General features: G+C 49.6%; 1 protein-coding gene across 6 annotated transcripts in view; it reads right to left on the reverse strand.

Annotated features, from left to right (window-relative positions):
* The window catches only part of PHYKPL (5-phosphohydroxy-L-lysine phospho-lyase), a 39,261-nt gene extending 21,939 nt beyond the window's left edge, over positions 1-17,322 (reverse strand). For 3 of the 6 annotated variants that reach the window (XM_058739020.1, XM_058738999.1, XM_058738993.1), the window contains exons 1-8: positions 17,196-17,322; positions 16,204-16,322; positions 14,986-15,145; positions 10,866-10,940; positions 10,205-10,292; positions 10,010-10,126; positions 8,573-8,655; positions 8,104-8,329 (exon numbers count right to left, since the gene is read on the reverse strand). In XM_058739020.1, coding sequence (XP_058595003.1) covers positions 8,104-8,329; positions 8,573-8,655; positions 10,010-10,126; positions 10,205-10,292; positions 10,866-10,940; positions 14,986-15,145; positions 16,204-16,322; positions 17,196-17,254 — 927 coding nt within the window. In that variant the 5' untranslated portion in view covers positions 17,255-17,322. Of the gene's footprint in view, positions 1-8,103; positions 8,330-8,572; positions 8,656-10,009; positions 10,293-10,865; positions 10,941-14,985; positions 15,146-16,203; positions 16,323-17,195 lie in introns of all 6 variants that reach the window. The other 3 variants (XM_058739010.1, XM_058738983.1, XM_058738976.1) reach the window with 1 other exon arrangement.
* Positions 17,323-19,869: the final 2,547 nt, after the last annotated feature.

Here is a 19,869-nt window from a genome sequence, read left to right on the forward strand (position 1 = left end):
GGTGGCGCAGTCGGTTAAGCGTCCGACTTCAGCCAGGTCACGATCTCGCGGTCCGTGAGTTCGAGCCCCGCGTCAGGCTCTGGGCTGATGGCTCGGAGCCTGGAGCCTGTTTCCAATTCTGTGTCTCCCTCTCTCTCTGCCCCTCCCCCGTTCATGCTCTGTCTCTCTCTCTGTCCCAAAAATAAAAAAAAAAAAAACAAAAAAAAAAAAACCACTGAATTTTTATTTAAAGTGTGTTTATTTAAGTCATCTCGACACCCCACATGGGGCTCAAACCCACAACCCTGAGATCAAGAGTTGCATATTCCACCAACTGAGCCAGCCAGATACCCCCTAGCTAAAATATTTAAATATAAGGCCCTGATAAAAAATATTCTTAGGCACACAAGATCGCAGAAGTTCTGCAATATAAAGGCTTACACTGAAAATGATTTGAGATGGAATACTTTTAATACAGATACTATTAAAAGAGGAAAGCATGGGGCGCCTGGGTGGCTCAGTCGGTTAAGCGGCTGACTTCGGCTCAGGTCATGATCTCACGGTCCGTGAGTTCGAGCCCTGCGTTGGACTCTGTGCTGACAGCTCAGAGCCTGGAGCCTGTTTCAGATTCTGTGTCTCCCTCTCTCTGACCCTCCCCCATTCATGCTCTGTCTCTGTCTCAAAAATAAATAAATGTTAAAAAAAAATTAAAAAAAAAAAAAGCATGATAAACTGAAATTATAAATGAAGATGTTAGCAACAGGCCTAAATATACCAATAATTACATTAAATTTAAGTTGTCTTAAGTAATCACTTTTAAAGTAAAATATTAACAAATTTACACCAAAAACCCCCAAATTCTAGATATATATTCAATAAAAGAAACACATCTAAAGCTGACTGAAAGGTGGACTCATATCAGATAAAATATGATTTAAGACCCAACATCATTATTAGGAATGGAAAAGATTACTCTTTGTGATAAAGATTCAATTCCTGGAAAATTGACTACTGTTTTACACCATACACGAAAATTAACTCAAAATGGATTAAAGATTTGAATATAAGACCTGAAACCATAAAACTCTGAGAAGAAAACATACCTGATAAGTTCCTTGACACCAGTCTTGGCAATTTTCTGGATTTAACACCAAAAGCAAAGGCAACAAAATAAACGAGTGGGACTACATCAGACTAAAAAGCATCCGCACAGCGGAGGAAACCATCAACAAAATGAAAAGGCAACTGACCAAATGGGAGAAAATATTTGCAAATCATGTATTTGATAAGGAGCTAATAGTCAAAATATATACAGAATACACACAACTCAATAGCCAAAAAACAAACAATATGATTAAAAAATGGGCATTAAAAGATCTGAACAGACATTTTCCCAAGAGGGCACACAGATGGCCAACAGGTACACAAAGAGGTGCCCAACATCACCAGTCATCAGGGGAATGTAAATCAAAACTGTGGTATTACCGGGGCGCCTGGGTGGCGCAGTCGGTTAAGCGTCCGACTTCAGCCAGGTCACGATCTCGCGGTCCGTGAGTTCGAGCCCCGCGTCGGGCTCTGGGCTGATGGCTCGGAGCCTGGAGCCTGTTTCCGATTCTGTGTCTCCCTCTCTCTCTGCCCCTCCCCCATTCATGCTCTGTCTCTCTCTGTCCCAAAAAATAAATAAAAAACGTTGAAAAAAAAAATTTTTCAAAACTGTGGTATTACCTCGTACCTGGGAGAATGGCTATTACCAAGAAGATAAGAAATAGCAAACATTGGTGAGGATGTGGAGAAAAGGGGACCTTTGTGTACTGTTGGTGGGAATGCACATAGGGGGAGCCACTATGGAAAACCGAATAGAAGTTCCTCAAAAATTAAAACTAGAATGATCAGGGGCACCTGGGTGTCTGAGTCGGTTGAGCCTCTGACTTCCGCTCAGGTGACGATCTCGTGGTTCATGAGTTAGAGCCCCACATCAGGCTTGCTGCTGTCAGCCTGTCAGTGCAGAGCCCATTTCGGGTCCTCTGTCCCCCTCTCTCTGCCCCTCCCCTGCTTGCACTCTCCCCCAAATGAATAACTATTAAAAAAAAAAATAACTACCATATGATCCAGCAATTCCACTTCTGGGTATTTATCCAAAGGAAACATAAACACTATCTCAGAGATATCTGCACCCCACCATGTTTCTTGCAGCACAATTTTCAATAGCTAAGACAGAGAAGCAATCTAAATGTCCACTCATGGTTGAATGGATACAGAAAATGTGGTATATATTCACAATGGAATATTATCCCACCTTAAAAAAAAAGAAGGAAATCTTGCCATTTGTGACAACATACCCTGTACCTTGAGGACATTATGCTAAGTGACATAAGTCAGACAGAGAAAGACAAATAATATATCTCACTTATTTGTGGAATCAAAACTAAAAGCAAAAAACAAACCCAAGATGGAACTCTTAGATACAGAGAACATATTGGTAGTTGCCAGAGGTGAGAGGGTGGGGGTTGGGCAAAATTAGTGAAGTTGGTCTAAAGTTACAAACTTCCAATTACAAAATAAATAAGTTCTGGGGGCATAATGTACAGAATGGTTACCATAGTTAACAATACTCTGCTGTATTTTTGAAAAACCTAGAGCTGAATATTGCAGTGGTCCTCACTTTAAATTTAATTAATTAATTTTTCTGAGAGAGTGAGCATGTAAGTGCACGTGAGCAGGGGAGGGAGAGAGAAGGAGAAAGAGAATCCCCAGCAGGCTTCATGCTCAGCATGGAGCCCAACGTGGGGTTCAATCTCACAACTAAGATCATGACTTGAGCAGAAATCAAGAGTCAGAGGCTTAACCAACTGAACCACCCAGGTGCCTCAGCCCTCACATTGTAGAACTTAGAATCCCTTTACACTCTCAAAAATTATTGAGTAACCCAAAGAGCTTCTGTTTATATAGGTTATATCTATTAATATTTACTGGATAGAAATTAAAACCTGGAAATATGAATAATTAATGTTAAGAAAATTAGTGTTAAATTAATTTTTGTTAGGGGCACCTAGGTGACTTAGTCGGTTAAGCGTCCGACTTTGGCTCAGGTCATGATCTCAGGATTCGTGGGTCTGGGCCCCTCATCGGGCTCTACTATGACAGCTTGGAGCCCGGAGCCTGCTTCAGATTCTGTGTTCCCTCTCTCTGCCCCTCCCCTCCTTGCACTCTTCTCTCTCTCTCTCAAAAAAAAAAAAAAAAACACCCAAAAAACCCAAAAACATTAAAAAAGAGATGAAATGAAAATCTATACCAAATATCATCCTTGATGGACAAGTATTATAAATATTCCTATAAACTGGACAAGTATGCCCACTGTCACCATTGGTTGTCAACTATGTATTGGAAGTCTCACCCAGTATAATCAAACAACTGCCATTTTTTTGAGAGGATATGATTTTTTACATAGGAACAAAGAAGAAAAGGTCTGCCTATAAATTACTAGAAGTGATAGAACAGTTTAGCATGAGAATGGATAAAAAAATTAATATACAAAAGTCCATATTTTATACAGCAGCAGCAAAGAGTATACAGATAAAGAGAGGTCATCTTTTATGACAGAAAGTTTCAAATATCTAGGAATAAATTTAATAATGTGTAAGATCTCTGTGGGGGAATTTATAAAACATGGAGAGAGTATGCCATGTTCATGGGTAGCAAGATTCAATAATATACATCAATTTTTGTTTCAAATTCATCTACAGATTCAAGTGATTTCCCTATCAAAATTCCAACAGGGTTTTTCCTGTTTAAAGATAACTTTATTTTTTTTTTTATTTTTTTTTTCAATGTTTTTTATTTATTTTTGGGACAGAGAGAGACAGAGCATGAACGGGGGAGGGGCAGAGAGAGAGGGAGACACAGAATCGGAAACAGGCTCCAGGCTCCGAGCCATCAGCCCAGAGCCTGACGCGGGGCTCGAACTCACGGACCGTGAGATCGTGACCTGGCTGAAGTCGGACGCTTAACCGACTGCACCACCCAGGCGCCCCCTAAAGATAACTTTAAAATAAAACATCAGTGAAATAGTAAAGGGCCAGGATGGCCAGAACACTTCTGAAGAAGGAAAAAACAGGTCAGAGGAGAACTTTTCTACCAGACATACAGCTCATTAAGAAGTTCTAGTAATAAGGCAATGTAGTAGAGCAACAGATAGACAAACTGACTAGAAGAACAGAAAGAAAAACCTGGAAACACACCTGTGTGCATATGAACTCTGGTTATGTAATGCAGGTAGCATGTCCGATCAGCGGGGGAACAAAGGAAGCTAAAAACATGTTATTCACATTCACAGAGATGAAATGTGATTCCTGTTTCACACCATGTACAAAAATCACCTCCAGGTGGACTAAGGGCTTATATGTAAAAAAAAAAAAATGTTAAGATACCTGACAGAAACTGTAGATGAATACCTTGTAGACTTTAGCGGTAGGGAGAGATCTCTGAAATGAGACACAAAAAGAATTATTAAAGGAAAGACTGATGTAGTCCATGCTAAAATTAAAAACTGTGGTTCAACAAAAAATATGTAAAAGAAGTGAAAGGCAAGTTATAAATGGGATGAACATATTCACAACCTACACAATTGACAAAAGGCCAGTATCAAGAATACGTGTGTGTGTGCCCCTGTGTACACACACACACACACAAATGCATATATACACATACACAAATGCATATACACAGGCACACAAAACTCCTGCAAATAAGTAAGAAAAGCTCTAGTAACTCAATCAAAAAATGGGCAAAAGAAAAAACAGGCATTTTGCAGAAAAGGAAACACATGGCCAATAAACATACGAAGATATCCAAAATCTATAAAGAACTAATATAACTCAACACTCAAAAAACAATGCAATTAAAAAATGGGCAGAAGACACTAACGGAAATTTCTCCAAAGAAGACATCCAGATGGCCAACAGGCACATGAACAGATGTTTACTGTCACTTAACCAGGGAAATGCAAATCAAAACTACAATCAGATATCACCTCACACCTGTCAGAACGCTAAAGTCAACAACACAAGAAATAACAGGTGTTGGTGAGGATGTTGAGAAAAAGGCACCCTTGTGCACTGTTGGGAATGCAAACTGTGCAGCCACAGTATGGAGTTTGCTCAAAAAGTTAAAAAGAGAACTGCCTTATGATCCAGCGATGGCACTACTGAGTATTTACCCAAAGAATATTAAGAACACTAATTCAAAGGGTTACATGTACCCTATGTTTATAGCAGCATTATCTACAATAGCCAAGATATAGAAGCAGCCCAAGTGTCTATCGACTGATGAACGGATAAGGAAGATGTGGTATATATAAACAATGGAATGTTATTCAGCCATAAAAAGGAATGAAATCTCACCATTTGCAACAACATGGATGGAGCTAGAAAATATAATGCTAAGCGAAATAAGTTAGTCACAGAGAAAGACAAATACCATATGACTATGACTTCACTCCTATGTGGACTTTAAGAAACAAAACAGACAAGCAAAGGGGGAAAAAAGGGAGAGAGAGAAACAAACCAAGAAACAGACTCTTAACTAAAGAGAACAAACTGAAGGTTATCAGAGGGGAGGTGGGTGGGGGGTGGGGGAAATAGGTGATGGGGATTAAGGAGCACACTTGTCACAATGGGTGTCACATTGGGTGTTGTATGGAAGCACTGAATCACTATATTGTACCCTTGAAACTAACATTATACTGTATGTTAACTAGAATTTAAATAAAAACTTAAAAACATATGAAGAGATGTTTCACGTAATTTGAAACCAGGGAATGGCGTATCAAGACCACTTCCTGACATGAGGGGCTACCATTTTAATCCTACTTGCCCGGCAAATGTTAAAAGGCATTTGAGAGGAAGTAGACCCACAGAATCTCTTACCTGCCACAGGCAGGATACTAACTTGTGACCTACTGTGGAAAACAGATGTCATCATCTGTTAAAATGGAGGTGAACACAGACCCCCACGACCTAGCAATTACACTTGTAGGGTCTATTCCTAAGACAGACTCTTTGCACATGTACAACAGAAACTTATAAAAGTTATTTATAGCAGCAAAAAACATGGGGACAACCCCAGAGCACATCAAGAGGAATGGACAAATAAGCCAGGGCCCATTCATATGGTGGGGACAGTATAAAGCAGTTGAAACAAACTTCAGGGGTGCCTGGGTGGCTCAGTCGGTTAAGCGTCTGACTCTTGGTTTCAGCTCAGGTCATGATCTCAGGTTTCATGAGTTCAAGCTTTGAGTTGGGCTCTGTGCTGACAGTATGGATCCTGCTTGGGATTCTCTCTCAACCCCTCTCTCTGTGTCCCTCCCCCCGCCCCCAATGTCTCTGTCTCTCTCAAAGTAAACACATACCCTTAAAGAAACAACAAACTTCAGTGACAAACAATGTGGACAATTCTTAGTGACTTAATGTTAGGTGAAAAAAACAAATCTCCAAAGACAACACACAGCATGATACACGTTTTATAAGGTTAAAAAAACAACCAGAATAAATAATGAACGTGGTGATGGTTACCGGGGTGGCAGAGGCAATGAGATGGGACTGGGGAGCAACCATACAGGTAGATGCAGGTTACTGTCCAGGTCCTAACTTTCATTTGGAATAATGGCTTCTTGGATGCTTATTACATAAACAAAAGTACCTGGATAGCTGGCTAATGAAGAGAGGACCGTGCAGGGACAGAGGATGAGTCTTCATGAACCACGGTTTGTATGATCTAACTATGGGCACTTCAGGTTAAGCCAAAGAAATAAAAACCCAGATCTGTCTTTCAGCCCTCACAACACACTCCTTCCTGCTCCCAGGGCTGCTCCTCCCTGTTCCTCCAGACGCCCCACTCACAGGACACCCCTTCTCCGCCCTCCCTCCCCCATCCCTCGTCCCTTGTGCTGTCCCCGAATGCAAGCTGTCCACGCCTCCAAGGTCAGGTGTCTACAGGTCTGGTCCAGGGCAGGAGCTCTATCTGCGTGTCTCCTGGGCACAAAGTGACGATTTGCCAAACCATCAGCCCTCACCCTTAATGACCTCTGCCAACTTTTGCCCACCTTGCCCAATCCTGACATGTTTCAGCCCCAATTTGAACTGGCTCTTTTTTGAGAAGTCATAGTTCTTCCCTCGACGCTGTCCCTGCCCATGTCCTCCCTGTGGCCTGTGCCCAGACTTGGGTCTTCCTGTCTTAGACAAGATCCTTCTGGATCCGTTTCCCCACCTCTGGTTCTTTCTCTACACTGATCACCAGAGATCCTTCTCGAGTGTATTTCAGACCTCATCTGTCCTCAGTTAAAACCCTTCCATGGCTCGTCATGGCTCGTCATGGCTCGTCACTGACGTCAGGATGGGTCCTGACTCCTCAGCTCTTTCTGAGGAAGCCCCTGCTGATGACCGTGCTCCCCTCACCCCCTGCATGTTCTCTCAGTGCCGCTGAACTTAGGGAAAGCTCTCCAGCCTCCCCCCCCCCCACCCCACCTCCAAGGACAGGGAGCCATGCCCTCCTCCAAGCTCCAACTGGAATGTTAACTCTGCTCCCAGACCACTAGTCACCCAGACAGATGGAGCTCCTCACGCATCTGCATCAGCTCAGGCACAGGGCCTGACACCCAGCAGGGAGAGAGGGCCTTTTGTATTCATTCTGCATACTTTACAAGGCACCGTCTCTTGAGACAGCTTTTAGACTGATGCGAGTTTTTAAAAGGTGTGTGGGGCACCTGGGTGGCTCAGTTGGTTGAGCGTCAGACTTTGGCTCAGGTCATGATCTTGCTGATCTTGGTTTGTGGGTTTGAGCCCCACAACAGGCTCTGCGCTGACAGCATGGAGCCTGCTTGGGACTCTGTCTCCCTCTCTCTCTGCCCCTCCTCTGCTCACGCTCTCTCTCTCAAAAATAAAGAAACATTAAAAAAAAATTAAGGTTGTGTATATTTTTCCCTCTGACCTACAGTAACCCCCAAGGACAGCATCTTAGAAATCTGTGCACTGGGCACAGTGCTAGGCCTGTGGCCTTTGCTCTTTAAGGACCACCAGGGTGAGGCCCGCAGGACACACGGTGCTCCCTTGCCCTGGAGCCTTCACTCACCGTGTTGAAGTATTCGACGCCGGTGGCTTCAAATGCCCTTGCCACAGCTTGGGTTGTGGCCACACAGGCTACGGGGTGGCCATTGCCGATGGACTTGCCCATGGTGACGATGTCAGGGACAAAGTCTTCTCCTTGCAGTTGGAAGGCCCAGAAGTGCTGGCCCACTCGGCCAAAGCCCACTTGAATCTCGTCTGCGACAAAGACCCCTCCGGCCCTGTGGATGTGCCTGTGGCAGAGGACAGATGGCGACTGGGTCTGCGATAAGGAGGATCAGACCAGGAGCTCGGGGGTCTTGGACCCTGAACTCTGGTTCTGCCAGCACTAAGGTGGGGGCCTTAGGCAGGTGGCTGGCTTTCTCAGAGCCACCATTTCTTCTCAAAGTTCTGGCCAAGAGGCCAAGCTGAGGCTGGAATTTGGAATAAAGGTTGGGAAACCCCATTATTACAGCCCTGCCATCTCAGCTACTCACTCTGCCACTTCCTGGAAGAAGCCGGCAGGGGGGATGATCTGTCCTCCCACGCTGGGCAGAGACTCTGCAAAGAACGCTGCAATCTGTGGACGAGACAGGATGCTGGGGATACCACCGTGGAGGCACTGAGTGGCAGGCGGAGCATGTCCTGCCAATGCTGGCTCAGCACTGGCTCCAAGCAGGACCAGTCACCAGTGTGGCTGTGTGGCCATTTCGGGCTCCAGGTCACATCTGGCCTGTGACCGGGTTTGCTCTGGGGCCACAAACCAACTCTTACTGCATGGAGTTCTCCAGACCCTTTGTACGCAGCATGTCCCAGGTTTCTCCCCATTGGCCTGTTCCTTCCCTGCTCCTCCCTGGTGACTCCCATCACCCCCACCAAGGGAAACTCAGCCCCCAGCCCTGATCCAGCCTCTTCCTTCATCCAGTCAGCACAGCCTCTGCCTCTCCAGTGTCTGTGCGCACGCTCAGCCCCTCCACCTGGACACACCTGCCTCCTGGCATATCTGTCACTTTCTGCCTTGGCCTCCTGCAGATGCCACCTGGTGGGATGCCTCTGGCAGTCCATCCTCCATCGGCCACCAGGGTGAGCTTCAGCTCAGTCGCCAAACTCATCACTGTCCTGTGTAAAGCACTTCCGTGACCCCATTTCTTACAGCTGTGACCTCCAAGCTATGTTTAGTCCTAGAGCTGCTTCAGAGGTTACCGCCCAGATGAGGAAGGACTGATGGGGTAGGAAACAGTCTCTTTTCTGCTTTTAGGTAAGTGCAGGCAAAGCATCTGAAATGCACACGCCGAGCTCCCCTGATCTGGTCCTGCCAGGCTTTCTGGCTTCATAGCCTGCTGCTCTTTGCTGTGTGTCCTGTGTTCAGCTGTCACTGCTGCAGCAAGACTTTCCGGAGAGCCCTCCCACCAACAGCTAACTCTGTCCAGCGGTCCCCGTGGCCACTGCTCTCCCAGTGCACACCCATCTCTCCTGTCTCTGCCCCTGAACTCCACGGCCACTACAACACAGGGGAAGGGCCTCCTCACGGCCTCAGGCTGGCCCTATTCAAATGTATCCCTGGTCTTACTGCTCTCCGGCCTCCAGCCTCCTGCACTGCCCTTGTAGGCCTACGTTCTGCCTGCTTCTCTAAGCTCATTTCCTGCCAGCTCGGCCAGGCCCCACAGTGATGTCTGCCTGGGTTGCCCCATGCCCCCTGAGTGCTAACCCCTCTTCACGGAACCGTCCAGCCAGGGGCCTCTGGACTCCTGTAACACCCAGCACGTACCTTTATCTAAACTGTCTGCTGAGCAGCTAACACCACCCCCACCCAGCTAGATTCCTAATGGGGGGGGGGGGCCCAGTTCCAGTTTCTCCCAGGGTCCCCGGTATCTAGTACTGGGTTGAAATGCCAGCTGCTGTTCGATTCACGGGACCTGTGCAGACACAGTTACCTTCCTGCCCTTTTCCTGTACGCTGTTCACCACGCGTTCCACCTCGCTGGCATAGGCCCCAGCCGGATTGGGGTGGTCCTCCCGGTAAAGACCCCGGTAGGTGTCTGGGAGAGGTGCCTGTGGGAGTGACAGCGCCGTGTCATCCAGGCTGGGGGGGGTGAGCACCGACCTGTTGCCCACTTGGGCAGTGCATACCACATGGACCCACTCCTTCTGGCCATCCAGGTCTCGGAACTTGTAGGGGCTGATGTCAATCAGGGAGCTCAGGTGACCGTGATAAGCACTGAGGAGAAGAACAGAGGGGGCTCAGGAACGAGTACTCCATGGCCCAGTCCTGACCAACGTCCACCCACCTCAGGAGACACAGGGAAGACCAACCTTTCCAACACAGCCCCTGACTCCTGGGGCTGGGAACCAGCACGGGCCTTGGAGCCGGTAAGACTTCCCATATGGCCGCTTACTAGCTAGAATGGTGGCTAATCGGTTAACCTCTCTGGGTTCAGTTCTGTCTGCTGAGAAGTGGGGGCCGGGGGGGTTCTCCTTCAGAACTGTCATTAATGCTCTAGCCCTGGGCCTGGGCCTGGTGCACAGCAGATACTCAATACCATCAGGGCTGTTTTAATACCAAACCGTGGGACCCATTCTCACCACCTTACAAAGCATTTTCTGCTGCCAGAAGAGAGGCCCTGGGGGAAAGAGCCCCCTGGTGTATATAGGGGTGTCTCTATGGCCGGGTCTTCATGTTTCCCTCCAGTAGCCCAGGCCCCTCCTCATCTTCCTGCCCAAGGCATTCAAAGCTGGAGCCTCAATGATCCCCAGTAAGTGGTGGGCCCAGGCTTCTGGAAATGGCACTTACTGGTCTAACACCACCACGTCCCAATGTCCCGTGTACTGGCGGGCCAGCCTCAGGGCCAGGTCATTGGCTTCTGACCTATGAAAGAAAAGGTGGGCCCCGCTCAGACTGCTGTCCAAGGGCTTTCCTCCTGGATACCTGCTTCCTACAGGGAAGTCCAGAGGGAAAGAAAAGCCCTGCCAGCAGCAAGAAGATTCTCAGGACACCATTTGTGACTCATTTGAGTTCATTCACTCAATCAACATTTTATCAAATGTGCTGGGAGCTGGGGTGGGGGCTGGAAATAGTAAGGAAAATAGGTCCTGGCTCTTCTGGAGCTTTCTACATTCTAGTAGGTATCATGAAAGCAAAATAAACAAAGAATGATCATTTTTATAAGTGCCCCAAGAGAACCACATAGGGCCTCAATTGTGTCCCCCTAAATTCTTATGATGAAGCCCTAACCCCTACCACCTAAGAATGTGACTATTTAACATAAATTTATATGAATTAACATTTATTTATTTTTGAAAGACAGAGACAGAGTGAAAGTAGGAGAGGGGCAGAAGGCGGGGGGGGGGGGGGGGGGGAGACAGAATCTGAAGCATGCTCCAGGCTCTGAGCTGTCAGCACAGAGCCTGATGTGGGGCTGGAACCCAGAAACACAAGATCATAACCTGAGCCAAAGTCAGACACTCAACTGACTGAGCCACCCAGGCGCCCCTAAATTTATATACATTAAAATGAGGCTGTCAGGGTGGGCCCTAATCCAATCTGACTAGTGTCTTTATACGAAGAGGAAACATGGGCACACAGAGACACAAGAGGCATGGACGCCAAGAAGAAAGACCAAGTGAGGACACAGCCAGAAGGTGGCCATTTACAAACCAAGGAGAGAGGCCTCAAAGAAGCCAAACCTGCTGACATTTTATTCTTGGATTCTGGCCTCCAGGAGTAGGAGAAATAAATTTGTTATTCAAGCCTCCCAGCGTGTGGCATTTTGTCATGGCAGCCCTGACTATCTAAAGGGGTCAGGGAAAACCTCTGTGAGGAGACACCACCAGAACTGAGTCCCCAGAGGGAAGTTTCTAGGCAGAGTGAGCAGCACGTGCAAGGGACATGTGCAGGAAAAGTGCTCGGTGTGCTCAGGGAACCGAGACGCACAAGGGAGGCAAGGGGCAGCATGGGAGAGGAAGTGGGGAGACATGCAGGGGCCCCACACACAGGACCTTGGAAGGCGCCTAGATTTTCTTCTCAGTGCCATGCCAAGCTACTGAAGAGTTTTTTATTTTTATTTATAGTAAAACCTTGGATTGTAACTTGTTCTGTGAGTGTTCTGCAAGATGAGCAAACATTTCTAACAAATTTTAACTTGATAAATGAGCAATGTCTTATGAGTGGTATGAGACACTGAATGTCACATGATCACAACTGAGCCAACGGTTCTTGAAATTTGCTTTGACATGCAAGTGCTTTGGATTACAACCATGTTTCTGGAATGAATTATGCTTGCGAACCAAGGTTTTGCTGTATTTGTTTTTTTTTAAGATTTATTTTATTTATTAAAAATTTTTTTTTTAACGTTTATTTATTATTGAGAGACAGAGAGAGACAGAGCATGAGCATGGGAGGGGCAGAGAGAGGAGGAGACACAGAATCTGAAGCAGGCTCCAGGCTCTGAGCTGTTAGCACAGAGCCTGATGCAGGGCTCGAACTCACAAACTGTGAGACCATGACCTGAGCCGAAGTCAGATGCTTAACCGACTGAGCCACCCAGGCACCTCAAGATTTATTTTATTTTTAGAGAGAGAGAGAATGCAAGCAGGGGAGAGGAGCAGAGGGAGAGAGAAAGAATCTCAAGCAGGCTCTACACTCAGCACAGAGCCTGACATGAGGCATGATCCCACGACCCTGAGGTCACGACCTGAACCGAAATCAAGAGGACACTTAATCGACAGAGCCACCCAGGTGCCCTGCTACTGAAGAGTTTTAATCTGAGAAGGGACGTGAATCAGCTCCCATCTGAGGAGGCAGCCTCCGGCTGTGTGGGCCTAATGGAGTAAAAGGGGAAGAGACAAGAGCTAAGGACACCCAGCTCAGAGCAGGTGGCGGCCATGGAGAACAGAAAGAGGGACAGAGGCAGAAGACAACTTGGGGACAGATGAAGCGGGCTTGCTGTAGGATTGGGAGGAGGGTGTGTGGTTCCTGCCTGGAGGAGAGATGCAGATAGTGTTGCCATTTACGAGGTGGGACAGGGTCGGGGTGGTGGGGGGGGGGGTGTCCTCCTGAGAATGCCAGTGACAGCCAGTACCGTGGTCCTATACCAGACGTAGTCCCATGTCTTCTGTTGGTAGAAGACAACCAACTCCTTTTGGACCCATCGAGTTGGAGATGTTCCAGAAGTGGGCATTTAGAACCTTGGGGCTGGAACACATGGGAAGCATCCGGGCTTGAGACACAAATTTGGGAGTCATTAGCACGTGAACATGGAAAGACTTGGAAATGGATGAGATCACACAGGGAGAGGGCTCAGGACCAGCCGCAAAGAAGAGAGGAGAAGCGATTGGCAGAGGAGACCAAGGGGTGGCCAGAGGCTGATGGAAACCGGGAGTATGCAGCATCCTGGAAGCGAGACTAGAAAGCACTTCTGGAGAGTGGTGATGCTGTCAACATTGCCGAGAGATAGTGTAAGGCAAGAGCAGCAAAGAGACCACTGGATTTGGCAATGTGGAAGTTGCTGGAATCCAGAGTGCATGTGATGGAATAAACCAGCAAACGTCCCTGACCCCACTGCCCAGGAAGCTCTCACTCCTGGACCCAGCTTTCTGCTCTTCCCTAATAAGCTCTGGTTCTGGCTTTGCCCCAGAAAGGACCCCAAGCTGAGTCCTTTCTTTGAACTACTATTTCCTTATCTGCAAACTGAAGATGGGAACTTATGCATCCTAGAAATTACCAAGGTGTGGTGGCAGGGGTGGGGGGGGGGTACTGATGAATGAAAATGACAGTGGGGCATCTGAGTGGCTCAGTAGGTTAAGCATCCAACTTCGGCTCAGGTCATGATCTCACAGTTCATGAGTTCGAGCCCCACGTCAGGCTCTGGGCTGACAGCTCAGAGCCTGGATCCCCCTTCAGATTCTGTGTCTCCCTCTGTCTGCCCCTCCGCTGCTTGCACTCTGTCTCTCGCATGGTCTCAAAAATAAATAAACATTAAAAAAAAAGAAAAAGAAAATGACAGTGATGATGGTAACACTCATTACTATAACCCAAATGCCATGACTCGGTTTGTTGGAGTGTTCTGTCCCAGGCAAGGCTGGGCCAGACCTACGTACACATCATCATCTGCTGTTTCTGTCCCCGCTGCCACTACTAGCGTTAGCTATCATCACCTGTCACCTGGCTGCTGAATTGGTGCCTAATGGGGTCCATTCTTGCTCTTCTCCAGCCCCGATGACATCACTTGCCTGATTAAAACCCTCAGATGGCTTCCCAGTGTTCTCAGGATAAAAACAAATTCCTCACTTGGAATGTGTCAGCTCATACCCTCTCCTCTCCCTTTGGGTCCTCAAGTGTGCCAGATGCCATGCCCTGACTGCTGCAGGGCCTTTGCACAGGCTGAGCAACCCTGATGTGAATACTTCTGGTGAAGTGGGCAGCTTCCTTCCTGCTCATCAGCTCTTTGCCTGATAGAGAAGTCTTCCCTGACCCTCTGCTGGCAGGCTTTGGCCCCTCACCGCTTCTCTGCCTCATCAGGTCCCTTCCTTCTCCTCCAGACAATGACCTCTGCATTTCTGTGAAGGACCAGTTGATGTTTCTGTTCCTTACTGAGCGAGCTGAGGGCAGGGATTTGGCTATACCCCCCAGCTGGGCCTGTGTATTCATAAGGCAGAAGTAAAGGAACATATTACCTAGGTAAGCCCCCAAGACAATCATGGAGACAATCATGCAACAGAGGTACTGGCATGCCTTACTAAGAGACCAGAAAACTGGGATCTGACAGAGTGAGCACCAGGGTCTACAGAGGGGAGTGTGGGCTCCCGACTCTGCAAGGGCAAGGCTGCCTCGCTCCCAGTGCTTGCTGGGTCAGCCACACTAGGTTTCAATAGGTGAGCAATTCTGTCTTCACCACCGGCCAAAGTCCACTTACCCAGAATTCAGGAAATAAAACACAGAGAGCTTCTCCGGCAGGGTCTCTGATAGCCTCTGTGCATAATCCACGATGTTGTCGTGCAGGTACCGGCTGTTGGTGTTCAGCACCTGGTTTTGTTCGTGCGCTGCTCGGACCACGAGAGGGTGGCAGTGCCCAACTGGAAGAGGGCCACCAATGTCACATAGTGGCTCTGCTCAGCCAGCCCCACCGGGCCTCCCCCAGCTGTGGTCCATAAATCCAGCCAGAGGAGAGCAGTTGTGAGGGAGAGGCAGAGAGGAAAGAGGCAACTCTGAAGATGGGGTGTGTGGTGTGTATGTATGTATGTGCCAGAGAGGCCAGTTCTAGAAAGGAGTCCCTGAGATTCGGGCAAAAGAAAAAGTTTGTTGGCAGAAACCCTATCTAGAAAATCCGTGTCTGTAAGGAAGCTTCTTGAGGCCTGTTGGACAAAGACAGGATGTGGGGAGGAGTGCCTGTCGGCAGGCTTGACTTCACTAATCAATGGAGGCAGGAGGTAATGTTGATTGCCAACAGCCTGGGATTATAACAGCTCAACCTGTGTTGAGCCAGGCACACTCCAAGCAAATTATCTAAATTAATTCACTTATTCCTCTAAAACACCTTGAGATGAGTCCCTAGTATTATCGTGTCTATTTTGCAGATGAGCAAACTGAGGTACAGAGAATTAAACAACTTGCTCAAGATCATAATGTAAGTGGAGGGCAGGGATATGATGAACCCAAGCGGTTTGGGACTAGAGCCCTTGTTTTTACTCTCTATTTCATTAATCTCTAGTTTGCTTTTTGGGTCACAGACTCCTTTTCATCCCATCAGCTCTGGTGGCCCCACCTGGATAACTAAATTCCTACTTCAGTTTCCTTGCCAAGCACCTGAGAAGGTCCCTGGGGCTGAAGCCCTGCCATGATTCCCAATACTTGGCCAGAGGCCTGCTGTGTTGCTGGTCATGGTCAGGCTGACTGCTGTTCTCTGAGCTTGCCATCAGTCCCAAGTGGAACTGGACTTCCGACTGCTGTGCTGCCTGATTTAGCACAGCTACTGCTTGAAGCCTCTCCATGAGGCACACCAGAAAGACTGGACTCCTCTGCTTAGCTCAACCCAAGTTCTCCGCACCTCTCTGCAATCTCAGGATCACCCTGGGACCAGGTTCACAGCCTCAGCCTGCTCCCCTGCCCTGCCAGCCTGAGGTAGGATACTAACCATGAGCCACATTGTTGACACAATCCAGGTATTCTGCACCCTGTTCATCGTACAAGTACTGTCCTTGGCCCCGGACAATCTTAATAGGATCCTCAGGATAAAAGAGTCTGCAAGAATCGCTGTGGGGACAGTAAGAAGTGGACAGCCATGTCTGAAGACCTGAAGGGACAAGTCCACCCACCATAGCACCTGCCCCCCACAACCCCCCCAGTTTCTGGGAGGGACAAAACTTTAAGGGCACGGTGGTGCTTTCCTGCTTCCAGTCCCTCACCCATAGGTGGCTGGAAAGGAGGAAGTAATAGGGTGAGAAACTGCTAAAACTGAAATTATTTAAGTCATGTGAAGGTTAGGCGGCCTTGCTCATTTCTGCACGTGCCCACATTAATCCCTTGGATCCCAAGGAACGGCGGCAGCTCCAGACCCACGGGGGTTCCTTAGAGCAGGGTTTCCTTGCTGGGATGCATGTGAGGGAGGGCACCCTCGCAGGCGGCTGGAGCTCAGCTCTGAAAGGTCCTTGCCAGCCCAGTGCCTCTGCTACCCTGCTGGGTGTCAACCCCATGTGCCACCAGGAGTCCCTCTCACAGGTTACAGGTAGGCTTTCTCTAAGGCTTCCTGGGAGACGACCCCCCATGCCCACCCTCCGTCTGAACTTTCAGTCCCTTCCTGGATCACTCTCAGGCCAGGTCCAGCTGGCAGGCCAACCCTGGGGGAGGTCCTCCCAGGTGCCAGGGCAGAGGCCTTCTCCAGGGGGCCAAGGCCGGTCAGCGGCGGCCGGTGGGGACGGCCCGGCGCCGCAGGGCAGCCCGATGAGGACGCAGGCGGGGAGGCGGCCGCGGGGACCCCGCGGACACGCAGCTGGCGGCTGGGTCTGTGGGGCCGGGGAGCCGGGGCCGCGCGAGGCCCGGAGCTGAGGTCCCTGGGCTCCGCGGGCTCCGCGCCGGACGTGCGTGCGTCGTGCGTGCGCGCACCGCCCCGCGCCGCCGTCTCAGTACCTTAGCAGCCGCCGCCTCAGGGCCAGAGTCTCGGCCTTCCCGCGCCGATCGGCGGCCATAGCACCGGGCGGGCAGTTGCGCGGAGACGCAGCGCAGAGAAGCCTCTCGCACGCTCGGCCGCCAACCCCGCCCCGGTCGCGGGCCCCGCCCCCGTCGCGGGCCCCGGGGACGCAGCGCCCGCCTCCTGCCGCTGGCACCTAGCAGTTTCCGTCTCTGGGAAGGGTTCTTGGGTGACCCCGCCGCTTTTTTCTGTCCCAGCAGGGCTCTGAGCTCAGGGCTCAGTTTCCCGCGTCTCCTTACTGGTGCATAAAATGGGTTACCCTGTGAGTTAACTGGGAACGTGTGACTGACACCTAGCCCAGGGCCTGGTTCACAGCAGGGGCCTCGGGGCTGGAGAGGAGATTGTCAATGCTGGGGCAAGACCTAGGACTTCCCAATTTCAGGAGGGAACAGGGTCACTGCTGGGACTGACCAAGAGGGTCCTGGGCATGAGCATGACCTTCAGGGCGGCATGACTCCTGCTAGAATCCAGGAAGGGTGAACAGAGTTCTGTAAACACTGAGAGAATCGTGCAGTGTGTAGGCAGGAAGAGCGTTGGGAGGCCTGCTCAGCCTTATGATCCGCGGCCAGGAAACTCAGGCCCAGGAAGGAAAGGGGCTTTGCTCCCAGGCACCCAGCAAATGTGTAGCAGAGGCTGGACTCCAGCTCAGGTCTGTCTGACTCTGACGCTCGGTGCAGTGAATGAGAAGAAATGACCCCCAACGGGCTGGGAAGCTGCGCTACCAGAGACATAGCCCCAACCGGGGTGGGGCCCTGGGACTTTCTGCCTTGACAAACCCAGAACAAGGGACTTAGGTCGAGGCCTGAGCAAGCTGAGGAAGGGGAGGTTCCTGCTGTCCCTCCTGTCACCGGTCATGATTCTCAGCTCTCTGCTCTGCTCCCTTTGTTGCTGATTTCTTCGTCTCTTCCCCCATGCTGGAAAATGCTTAAGGTATTTATTAAAGAGTGTTTGGGGTTTCACTTTTTTAAAATTGTGGTATCATATACATAATGTTACCATTGCAACCATTTTTAAGTGTATAGTTCAATGGCATTAAGTACATTCACATGCAACCATCACCACCGCCCATCTCCAGAACCTTTCTGTCTTCCTAGGCTGAGTTAGAAGGCAGGCTGGCCGGGGGGGGGGGGGGGGGGGGGGCGAGTCTGAGAGTCCTGTTTAGGCCCCATCTTTGGCCTTGTTTCTAGCCCCAAAACACAAGCCTCTAATGGCCCAGGGCAGCTCAGAGAAGTCAGGTCGGCTCTGGGACTGTTCCTGTCTTGGGGTAAGAGTGAGAAGGTTGCACTCAGGTCCAGCTCACATCTCATCTACTCCTGGGGTGTCCAGGGTCAGGGGGGCAGTACAGCCGCAGGCCAGGCTGGCCCAATTCCTGGGCCAAGAGTGTCTCCAGTAGGGTTGGGGCAACACTAGGAAGCTTCCCCTTCTTCCTGCTCAGAGAAGCCCACTCCTTCTTTCCTCTGGCCCCAGGCTCAGCACTCCTCTGTTATCTCAAGTGTGGGCTTCGGGGTACCAGGGCAGGGATGGGAAGAAGTGGCTGAATTGGGATTTGAGTCCCAGGAGTGTTCCCCAATCATTGTGACAATCTCAAGCACGCTGTGTGTTTCTAGCAGTATCTTGGGGATCAGGAAGAACAAGGCCTGGGTGAGCCTGCTCCTTTTGAGACTCAGCTCATCTGGAAAAGGTGACAGTAATCCTTGTGATTAGTTTAGCTGCCATGGCACGCAGCGGGTCTCAGTAAATGTGCTTCCCTCGCTTCGGAAGGGGGTAGTGTGAGGCCAAACTGACTTTCTCAGCAGAGGGCCATGAAGCTCTCAGTCCTTGAGGCTCAGCTGTGAGACAGGGACCACCCCCCCCTTCCCGCCCCTGCGCTGAGTCTCAGCTGGGACCTCAAGCACATCATTCATTCTTCTGTAGTGTTTTGCCCCTGCCCAAGCTCTTGGAAGACTCTGTGGGCTCTGTGTTTTGAAGCTTGTTGAAATTTGCAGACCTGACGATACACGGTATGAGGCCACAAGGGGGCAACAGTGGGCCATGGATGGCCTTGTCTTGCCAAAGGGGTGGTTTCTTCCTCCCTTGAGGATCTGCCTGCCAATCACCCAGCATCATGACACTGCCTAGCAGACTCCATGCCCAGCCAAACAATTTGGAAGGACAAACTGGAGGATATCCAAGGCCCTGGGTCCAGTCTGCCTGCCACCCACAACTGTCTTGGCTGTGCATCCCTGGGCAGGTGTCCCCCTGCTCAAGTGCTTGTTTCCCCATATGTGAAGTGGAAACAGTGACACCAATCATGGAGGCCTGTCCTTCCTTCAAAGGGCTGGTTATGGGATCCAGTGAATCACCCAGGTAGAGGGAGAAGCGGATTAACTGTAGCGTCCAGCCGAATTGTGAAGTTTTGCTGGGGCTCCCAAGGATGCCGGGACACCCAGTGATCTCCATCAGCCCCAGAGCCCCACTTTGTTTCTGTCCCCTTCCACACTACCAGCTTCCCCAGTGAGCCACACGATTGGCCAGCCAGCAGCACGGCCCACCACTTACTGCCAACAACTTAGGGAGACAGAGCTGGGGAGTTGATACTTTCCTCCTCCCTAGCAGTGTGTAGCTGGGCCTCTT

The sequence above is a fragment of the Neofelis nebulosa genome, chromosome 1 (assembly GCF_028018385.1).
Source record: "Neofelis nebulosa isolate mNeoNeb1 chromosome 1, mNeoNeb1.pri, whole genome shotgun sequence".
Classification (NCBI taxonomy): domain Eukaryota; kingdom Metazoa; phylum Chordata; class Mammalia; order Carnivora; family Felidae; genus Neofelis; species Neofelis nebulosa.